The 11,128-nt window shown below is 32.3% G+C and overlaps 2 protein-coding genes and 1 long non-coding RNA gene across 3 annotated transcripts; all 3 read left to right on the top strand.

The window, feature by feature from the left end:
* The first annotated feature begins 1,879 nt into the window (after positions 1-1,879).
* On the top strand, positions 1,880-4,734 carry LOC122725064 (glutaredoxin-C11-like). The gene has a single exon (XM_043961544.1). The coding sequence runs from the start codon at positions 2,065-2,067 to the stop codon at positions 2,371-2,373; it is 309 nt and encodes a 102-aa protein (XP_043817479.1). The 5' UTR covers positions 1,880-2,064; the 3' UTR covers positions 2,374-4,734.
* On the top strand, positions 4,028-4,734 carry LOC110610704 (monothiol glutaredoxin-S9). Its single transcript, XM_021750746.2, has one exon. It carries the CDS (start codon positions 4,249-4,251, stop codon positions 4,552-4,554), a length of 306 nt encoding a protein of 101 aa, XP_021606438.1. The 5' UTR covers positions 4,028-4,248; the 3' UTR covers positions 4,555-4,734.
* Positions 4,735-8,080: 3,346 nt separating this feature from the next.
* LOC110620540 lies at positions 8,081-10,238 on the top strand. Its single transcript, XR_006352443.1, has 3 exons — positions 8,081-8,500; positions 8,965-9,114; positions 9,396-10,238. It is a non-coding gene; the product is annotated as an uncharacterized LOC110620540 (long non-coding RNA).
* Positions 10,239-11,128: the final 890 nt, after the last annotated feature.

Genomic DNA, 11,128 nt, shown 5'->3' with positions numbered 1-11,128 from the left:
TGACCATTTTAACTTTGAAATGGCTCCATAATAGATTAGAATTATTTAAAAATATAATTAAAATAATATTACAATTTAATACAAATTAGCATGAATTATAAATACACTTACATGTATTCATAAATTTTAAATTATTTTTCAAATTCACCATTAATATTCAATAACTTAATAATAATAGTATTATAATACATATATATATATTTTAAAATTGAAACTCATATTATAGTTTATACACTAACTCCTAGAATGATTTTATAAGAAAAAAATTTAAATAAATTCTTATAAAATTATTCATGATTTCTATTTTCATATACAATAAAAAATTTTTAAATTCTTTTATTTCAAATAAAAATTTTACAGAAAAAAGAATCCGATTAAATTTTTATAAAATTTTTTATTTTAAACGGAGGGCAAAAAAATTTCCTCTATTGATTTAAGAATTTAATTTAATTTTTAAACAGTTGAAGTGTAGCCTAGACTTTTTTTTCAAGTTATAGGTGATATAAAACTTTTTTTTAGTAAAATTAAAAAGTAGAAATATGCAATATGCCTAAAACAAAATTTAAAAAAAAAAAAAAAAAAAAAAAAAAAAAAAAAAGAGAAGAATGATGCACATAGCTAACTAGTAACTACTGGCAAATGATGCATGTACAAATGCATTCTTTCCATACATACACACATGCGTTAGGTAAATATTTACATATATATATATATATATAGACGTGTCATCACCATCTCTATTGAAGTTGGCCGACATGAGCATGCAGAATCAGGGAATATTGCATATTCCTGAGACTTGATTGATACATAGAAAAAGATTCTTGAACATCTTGAGATGATGAGGCAGAACAAGGAAGGAAGAAAGAGATGCACTTGTAGGAGGCAGCATTGCCAAATCTGCTTTTATTCCTCCATTTGTCTGATTAAAAAAGCATTGCCCTTTCTCTTCTCCCTAAGGCCATAACTTATCCACTCATCATTTGCAGAGAGAAAAAGCAAAAGCTCATTAAATGCAGATATCAATTTGCAGGAAACTCGCGGGATTTTCCAATTTCTCTTCTGGGGTAGATTCTGCTAGCTGATTTCGTCGATCGGAGAAAATTCAATCTATATCTCCCCCGTATAGGAAAGAACAATATTCGATTATATCGACTTGATAGTTGCAAAAACTCTGGAAAAAGAATGTTCCTCCTCATCAAATATGTTATTCGTTTCAGAAATTCTTACACTTGGAAATTTTCTGGTTTTCCAAGAGTCAATGGCGAGTTTTAATTTGCATGCCATGTGTATGATGAGGGGACCAATCACAAAGTTGGAGAGGATTGGATAAACTCTATCTACTCCACATCAGCCACCTGATTCTACAATGCAATTGACCAGATACGACATTCAATCGCATGAAAAGGAGTTCATGTTGATCAACTTTCAGACATATACGTCACATGCAATCTCACTAACTGTATTAATTTCTTTGCCTTAAAATATAAATGGAAATGTTAATCAGCAGTATGCAGCAAGTAAAAGAACTGACTCGAAAACTTGAACCTTCCATGTTGACATTCTATAAATTCTTCATTTTAAAAGATTTTATAATTCCAATTATATATTCTCTTCCATGTTGCACCAACCGTCGCCGAAAGTGCATATCTTCTACAAATATAATAAAATTTATTAATTATTCTTCCCACAATCATCTTTTGATTATATATTTATTTGCAACTTGTTTTGAGCACAAAGAGTCACCATCATACAAATCATAAGTGGCAGTTTTCTTATCCAAATAAATATAAAAATATCTTAACGAATTTTCTCTTTGAATCATTAAGGATTAAACAATGCAATCCCACCATCCTCACCACTCCTTATAAATAAGGCCTGATGAATCTCTGAGTATACCGTAGCTCAATACAATCAAACAAAGCTTCTTCAGTTACTTGCCTAGTTTTATTTTTATCTCTCTTCAGAAACCTTGGGTGGCTCGCTCTTTGTTCTAGCTATTATCAGAGGTAGCTGTAGAGCAAAAACAGTTTTGCTTCATTATTTTGTAAACACAGAGTTTTTGCAATGGATAGAGTAAGAGACTTGGCATCAACTAGGGCTGCAGTTATCTTCACCAAGAGCTCATGTTGCATGTGCCATAGCATCAAGACACTTTTTTACGAGCTTGGTGCGAGCCCTGCAATTCATGAGCTCGACCATGACGCCAATGGCAGGGAAATGGAGTGGGCTTTGAGAGGCCTAGGATGTAATCCTTCAGTCCCAGCTGTGTTCATAGGTGGAAAATATGTAGGCTCAGCAAAAGATGTTTTATCCCTACACTTGGATGGCTCGCTGAAGCAAATGCTCATAGATGCTAAGGCAATTTGGTTCTAGTGCATGATATGAAACAACTATGTATAATAATACTACTTCATGCTGTAGTAATATGTAGCTCTAATACCATGTTGAGAACGATGTTGTATTAGGCGCTTTGCTTTTTGTTTCCCTGACTACATTGTATGCAGAATGTAATACTTTTATCAAATTAGACTATGGAGTTCCTAGCTATATGTACTCGTTAACTTAATCTAGTGCATGCAGGCCGGATTGGCTCCTGCTTAGCTAGCACTAGACATCATAAATCTGTAATCATGGTCTAGGTTCCTAAGAATTTCACCCCGACCAGGCACAATCCAGGAGAATTCTCCCTTGAGAATCTAGCAGAATTTTGCTTCATCAGTTGCTCATGTAAAGTAATAATCAGAAATATTCTCAAAGAAACTTATCCATTACAATTGCTAAAAGTGATACCCTGCTATTTCATGAAGTGAAAATTGCGAATAGTTTGCAGAACTCCTCCCCACAACCATCAACTCATAGAAAAAGCTTGTGGATATATATATATATATAATGGTGCAGATGCTTTTTTCTTCTTTCCTTTTCTCTTCCTTCTATGTTTTTTAATTTATTTTCTCATTCCCCCTTCCCCTAACTTCCCTTTTTAGTCTTAAGTTTTAGAGTTTGATCTTAAAATAATGTTTGATTGGTCTTGTCAATGCCATATTAATTAGTCTAGTTATAAGCTCCTAAGCAATTTTTTTTTTTTTATATTGGTGATTGAGACGTTTGCATATTAGCTGATTCAGGGAAGGCACAAAAAGGTGATTCTAAAATTTTTCATGCCTCCCATATGTATTCTTTCATATCCACATTACTTTTTCCTCGTGCCTAAGAATATGACACGCATGCACATATGTATAATGCATATGAACACTTGTTTGTATGATCATCAGCATACATTAATACATGCATGCACATAAAGAAATGCAGGATATATAAGATATATGCACAGTAATGTCCAATTTTGGATTTGTACGTACGTGTGGGTTTTATTCATGCACACGTGAGAGAGCACTCTCAGCTGGTTGGAGTATACTATAATATATATGCAGTAGTGCCATATAGAGCTCCCTCACTCAAATATGCTTGTGCGCGTACGTGGGAGGATGGAATCATGCAAGTTGGTGGGCGCGACAGAAAAGAATCCCAGCTAGCCACCGAAAGCCATCTCATTCATTCCCAAAGGATTCAAAGAAGGTGATTGTAGGAATCTGCAAAAATTGACTACCCCTTTGAGAATTTTTCGTTTTCTCTCTACTTTTGTTGTGCCTTTCTAATTTTCCTTTAAATCTGCACGAGCCAGAACTAACGGTCAATCTGGAAGCATTACTAATTAACTTCAATTTTTTATGCTTCCACCTCGTAGAAGAAAGAAAATAGGCTTATGGAAGTCAATGCGAAAACTTGAATAGAGCTGAAGATTTTTTTTTTTTTTTTTTTTTTGGGTTTGCAACTTGCTCAGCCCATGGTATAGCGCAGTAGTCTTTAATTATCCTTTTACATGTAACTTTCATCAACTTGGGCATCTAAGTAATAAAGTTCCCCTACTTTTGAATCTATGTTCTTGTTCAAACAAAGGACTCCAATACTCCATGCTAAAGTTATCCCTATAAATAGTCTAGCATTAGGGCATAAGTTCAAAACAGCCTTGAGCTCTAAAATTCCTTCCTTTTTTTCCCTATCTTGCCAGTCCACTTTCCTTTGAATACCTTCCATCTTCACATTACCATCGGATCGAGTTCTATCTCAGAATTCGAGCTGAGAGTGTTGAGGTTCTGATTGAACTCTAAGGCAAAAGATCAGACCTCACTCTCTCTCTCTCTCTCTCTCTCTCTGCATTAAGTAGAGACTAAGGAGACATTTCTAATCATGGAAAAGGTGATGGGACTGGCCTCAGAGAAGGGAGTTGTAATCTTCAGCAAGAGCTCTTGTTGCATGTGTTATGCAGTGAAGATACTATTTCAAGGAATTGGAGTGGACCCTCTGGTTTATGAGATTGACCAAGACCCTGAAGGCAGAGAAATGGAAAGAGCTCTCATGAGGATGGGGTGTAGTGCTCCTGTACCAGCTGTGTTCATTGGTGGAAAGCTGATAGGATCTACCAATGAAATCATGTCACACCATCTAAGTGGCACCCTCATTCAAATGCTCAAGCCATACCAGACTTTATCTTAAATACACTACTTCAAATTATTCACTCTCCACATAATAAAATTGGCTTGATTTAGTACGTAGTCTTCAGCGTGCTCTGTATCAATTAGTATGCATAGCTGTTTGTGTTAAGTATTTCTTAGCTTTTCATTATTAGCTATTGTGTAACGTGTTCTCTCTTGTTAATGAAGCTAGCTTTATATACTTCCTCTGCGTTTCTTGAACCGCCATTTCTTTTATGTATCTAACACATTAATTTTGAAGACAAGAAGAAAATTCAGACCAGAAAAATAAAGAACAACTTTACTTCAATTCTTCAATGGCACCTCTCAGACATAGAACATTATGAACAGAAGTTATTGTCATTTGGGTGTCAGACAAATTTTTTGATATTTCAACATATAGCTTTTCAAATATACTATGCTAAATTCTTTTCATAAGATTACCACCATTAAGAAACAAATGCTAGAGGGGTAGGCCCACCAAAAGATAAGGGAAGAACAATTTACGAGGGGAGGGAATGAACTTTGAGGTCTCCAACTTTTGAACTTCCTATTGCATTCCACCATATGCAGAAAGTTCAAAAGCAAGATTCGTAAACTTTTTTTTTGTGTGTGTGTGTGTACTGCTATTGATTCGTCTGCTTTATTTTAAATAAAGAAAGGTATACATTCCTTGTCTTTTTGCTCCTGTTCTTCTCTGTGATTGCCTTCTGCTCTGTCAGAAACTTGAATTAATAAGCACTATGAGTAAGATTGGATATTATATTATGGTAAACGAAAAGCTGGAGCTTGCTAATTAGGCGCCCTGTAGCATCATCCATCTTCTTAAGAGCATCTCTCTCGTTGTTATCAACTTACAGATGGCAAAATTTTTGCTGACATACATATTATTGAAACAACCGCCACTCTTTTGCTGCTACATCATTGAAAACTTAACGTGCAGTTTGCCAGCTTGACAATGGAATTTTCTTTATACCCTCAAAGCCTAGGTCACTGTTAATGCTACACTTGTTTCTGCTATATATCTAAGCAGATTAAAGGTTTTATAAGCCTATAATAAGCATGAAATGATTTTGACAAGGTGAGAACTACCAGCACTTAGAAGGAAGGAGGTCCCCCTCTCCACTCCCTCACTTTATGTGATTCACGAGAGAGATTTGCTAGTTTAAAGATCAGACCAAATTGAATGGCCATAAACATCAAAGACATTTCAAGCTTTTTTGTTGATGCTGATAGACAAACACAAGTGAAATTGTACACAAATGTGGCAAAAGAAGATTCTTCAATGGCAATAAGGATACAAAATTTCGCTAAATCAAGAAAGGAAAAGGCACAAAATCATTGACATGTGGTGCTGAATTGGAGAATCATAAAATGCTAAAGTTGTCTGCTTATAGCTAATTAATAAATATCATGGCAACAGTATAATAATTACAGCTTATGAGAAAAAAGTGCAAAAGGATTCTGAAATATTTATTCTTTTAGCCCTGCATAGAGCCATGAATTAATGTGCATGAACAGAGATCTTTCTAGATAATAGCAGAGCAGAAGGAAATGAACAGTATTGTGGAACAAGAAATCAGAATAAACTCTTAACTAGTATATGTATAGATTCCATATCCACTATGAAGTTCCCCATCCCATTAATAATTAATCATTCAAATTCCATTCTAGTGCTTCTTCCTTTTCCTGGAAATGGATTCTGATCAATCCTCTGATGCAAAAAGAAAGGATGGGTTATATCCTTTCCTTCCTAAGGCAAAAAGAGAAGCCCATGCATCATTAGAAAGCCTCACAGCTATCCTTTATAATTAAGTGATGATAACGGATAGCTGAGAATCCACATATATTTCCCAACTTTCCAGGATCCAATCTCTCACTTTAGTTGCTTTCAACCTTCTCTCACATCATGCATGTCACCGTTGTCTCGACTGTATTGGCCCTCTGCTTTACAGGCATGGCCAAAAGCTGGGCTGCAACGCATATCAACACTCACATGATAGTTGAAAAAGTTTGCTACGGCCAAAGGGAAAAAAATAGAAAAGGGAAAAAGAAGGTCAACATTCAACATCATGATATATAGACACCTTTTCTTTTAACCTTTCCACAACCACAAGTTCAATCAATACCAGAGATAAATTCTTAGATAACCTTAATTTATCATGGATCAAAGAATTTTATTTTTTTTTATGAGAATTCACTTATTTATATTTTATAATGGTTGGAGTTTAAATTAATATTTTTAATCAGAATAAGTAATCCCATCTCATGATTTAAATTTTTTAAAAAATAACATTTTATTAGTGATGGTTGCAAAAACATAAACACCTAATATATTATAGAATTTGTGCCATCAAGCCATATCTTTATTTACTATTAAGAGACCACTTGAAAGATTAAAATTTTTGTATTAAATAAATTTTTTTTAAAAAATATTTTATAATTTTAAATTTGAGTCTCAATGAATGTAAATATATTTATATATAGATTAGTTCTTAGGAAATTTACACAAAAATTGATCCGATAATATAGAATTACAATGTCTGATTTTCTCTTTCCATCTAAAGTACAAATTAAATATATATTTAAAATAGAATCTGTTTATTTTATGAAAAATATTATTTAAAAAATATTTTTTTATATTTTTTAATATTTGGAATATTTAGAAAATTTAGTTAGTAAAAAATATTTTTTAAATTAAATAAAAAATAAATTATTTTTAAGAAAATAATTTTTTTAAAAAAATTATTTTTTATATTTTGAAATCCTTATCAAATCAAAATTAAATAATAAAAAATAAATTATTTATTTAAAAAATATTTTTCATAAAAAATAATTTTTAAAAAATATTTTACAAATATAAATTATTTTATACAATTTTAAAATAATATTTTCTTACTCGTATAATATAACACCCAATAATCTCTCCGTTCACATTATGATGGTAATATTTGAGTATTTTTGAATATTCGATCCGATCATATTTTAATAAGAGAATTTGAATAATTATAATTAGTTTAAAATAAATTTGAATTTGAAAATAAATTTTAATTAAATGAATTTAAATAATTATAATCTATTTAAAATAGATTTGAATTTAAAAATTAATATCAATGGAATCGGGTGTGAATTTTATTTATAGGGTAACTACTATCCGAATTTATTTATATAAATATTTAATTTAATTTAAAACATATATATTTTATAATAATATTTATAAATATTTTATATATTCTTATTTAAAATCAAATTTTAAATATTTTTAAAAATATTAAATTTTTTAAATGAATATTATTAATAAAATTTTTATATAAATTATTAATTAAAATACATAAAACTAAGAGTTTAAATTTTATTTAAATAATAATAATTAAATTTAAGAAGAGTTTAAATAAATTAAATAAATTAAATTTTAATTAATATAAATCAAATAATTTAATTTTTACCAGTATTCTAATCGTTGGCATAGTTCCCATGACTGCTAGTAACGGATTCATTACGGGTACTTTTTTTGCGGACTTTGGACCGTTAGATTATCAACTGCCTCTATCCAGCGTCTTCTACACCTTGGCGAGGTAAACATCAAACACACACCTTTTATGCAGTATACCCAACCCAACCATAAATTGCCATGTTGCAACTTGAACTACTCAGTAGAATAGGAGGGGCCGTTTTCGTCAAATAATGAAAACTGGCAATGATTCTTTGATGACGAGTTAATCTGTGATTTTGAGAGAAGCAACTTGACTAAAAATTTGATAGCATTGAAATGTAGCTTGTAACTGGAATACACAAATTTTCAATGGAGAAGGAGAGACCAAAGTCGCAAAGACACATTAGCAATCAAGGAACATTTTCTCAAGCACCAACACTGTAACTGAAAACTCTAGAACTATTTGTTTGGATTTCTCTTTGGCTCTCACTGATCCTGCAATTGGAACCTTTCATGGATTCCTGATCTTGACCAGGTATTGAACGTTCTATCTTTCTCTCAGTTGTATGCTTTAAAGCCTCATTTTTTTTCTCTTCTATTTTTGTTTTGAATTCTTATTTTGTTGTTAATTACCTTCTATTCATTTCGTCGCTGAGAAACTACAGGATATAGAAAGGGGATTTTTTTCCAGTCGGTAATTTATTATTCTAAGTCACTTCAAATAAACTATAGTGTTAATTTTAATGTAGACGATATTTTCGGATATTACATCGAAACAACTTATTTTTTTAAAATAAATGGAGAAACAGAAAGAGAACAGAATCTCCATTCATTTTTCAGCATTAAAAGTCTAGGATTTTATTTGATTTGATTTGATTTTTATGAAGATTGCTGTCCATGGTTAATTCTATCTATTAGAAGCTAATGGTTAGGGTCTTTGAGGTCTTCAATTTTTTTTTTCCAATTTATTCAAATTTCTTAACTATCAACTGTCTGCAGAAACAAGCGCAAGGGTAAAGCTGTTATAGATAGAACCCATTGGATCATATGAAGTGCTTACTTGATTGGACTGGTTCTCTAGCAGTTGATTCCGATGAACTGTATTTGCATGTTTTTACACCAAGCGAACTTTTTGGCCAATTCACAGAGGTTAGTACAACAGAAAAGTGAAGTTCTGCATTGATTTTGGTTGACACCGAAAAATGTTGAAAAAGTAAACTTCATTGCTACACTTTTCAAGCTTTTGTAGTTGGTACCTTGCTATAGTTCAAAAGGCTAAACTTAATTAAGGTTGATTATCCATTTGCCTGTGAATTTAAGTACTGGATTTTGGAAACAGATATTGTGTTTAAAATAGTGGCTATACTTGAAAGGCATCTTTGAAAATCTTGGCTTCAAATGAATATATATATATATATTTGTGTTGGCAGGTGAGTGGGGTGAGACGAAAATTTTCTTCTTTTGATTGGGTACCACATGGAACCTGCAAGCTGAAAAGAAGAGCACAAAGGTTGTTATGGCTGAAGGAGGAAAGCAAATGGAGCTTAAATTCCATATCTATGATGGAACAGATATAGGGCATAGTACTTATGCATCATCTATGACTGTTGGATCTCTTAAGCAAAGGCTAGTTACAGAGTGGACCCAAGGTTACTTATCTAGATCATTTATGTTCTTTTCACTTGTTCCAAATAAGCATAGTGATTGTTACACTTTCCAATTGCTTTTTAACTGCTGAAGGTTACAGTGTGAAATGTGTTGGCTTGTATTTTATTGTTTTTGTTGTGTTTTTAGCCACCAACCTATTATAATTTCTCAAATGGAGGTTGGTACTTTCTGTGATTTTCAGACTTCTCTTATAGAAGTTTCCTTTTGAAAAAAATTATATATTTTTCAATTGAACACGGCCAGTTTGGAGCTTTGTTCTTATTTTTCCAGGAACCAGGAATGCATTCTATATTGCCATAAACATTTGGTCCATCTTTTAGCAATTGACTTGTGAGAGGGAATGGCCAATGACTTGATTGCATTGGCGGCAATTTTTATTAGTGTTATGCTATTGACTGATCTTGCTGTATGTTTCTAGTCACAAATTTAGCTGCTTTATGTTGCAAATCAAACTTTGGCATTCAGGTATATACTCTATAGTCTATTCCCTTTTTGTGTCTCTTTTTTGTTTTTTTTTTCTGGATAAGGTCCCTTTCTGTGTCTGTAATGATGCCTTTGGGTTTACAGGTAAAACAGTATTACCCAAGTCAGTAAATGATTTGAAACTAATACATGCTGGTAAAATATTGGAGAATAATAAGACACTTGCTGATTCCAGAATAACCTATGGTGACCTTCCTGGTCGGGTTATCACCATGCATGTTGTGGAACAGCCTCTTGCAGCTAAGAAGAAGATCCCTGGTGTCTTGACTCTTGATAATTTATAATTTTTGCTCTCTGTCTACTTCTTGAGGTACATGGATCAGTACATAGTAGTTTTTAAACCTTGAACAACTTTGTTTGTCATGGCTTAGATTCAGTAACAAATACTAGTGATGCAGCTTATTTTTTCACTTAAAATTTTAATAAGGTCACATGATAGTGGATCATATTTTTCAGCTAAAGCTCACTACTTCAGGTTATTATTAGTTCACTTTGGTTACAGTTTGAATTAACTAGCACCTTCTTGGCTTCAAACTCAGGAGATGGGGAAATAAGTAATGCCATATAAACTTTCTCTTGAAATTGCAAATAACTGTAGATAGTTTTTTTTTTATGCACTGCATCCAACTTCACTTTCCATTAATGTTCCTGTTTGTTTTACTGCAGGGAAAAACCCAGAAGAGATGAAAAGGCAGAATTCATGCTCATGTGTTATCCTTTGACTCGTGAAGCATGCTTTTTGGCTATAAATGCAGTACCAAATGCAACTCTTTTTTTTTTAAAAAAATAGTGATACCAGTGCAGTTTCACATTTTATATGGCATTCATATGTGTGGGTTGCATTTGCAATTTCTAATTGCTTCTATTGTTTTCATGTTGTAATCTCTCTTCTACAAGCAAAAGCAGAGTATCTACGTGGGCAGGCAGCATATTTGTTTACACGGTAGTGGTTTTTTTCTGAGCACAATCTGGTTTGGGACAATTTGAGAGACTGAAACAATAAATTTCCTCT

Source organism: Manihot esculenta, chromosome 1 (genome assembly GCF_001659605.2).
Source record: "Manihot esculenta cultivar AM560-2 chromosome 1, M.esculenta_v8, whole genome shotgun sequence".
Taxonomy (NCBI): Eukaryota; Viridiplantae; Streptophyta; class Magnoliopsida; order Malpighiales; family Euphorbiaceae; genus Manihot; species Manihot esculenta.
The sequence above is the reverse complement of the archived record's forward strand: the minus strand, read 5'-3'. Positions and strand labels throughout refer to the sequence as shown.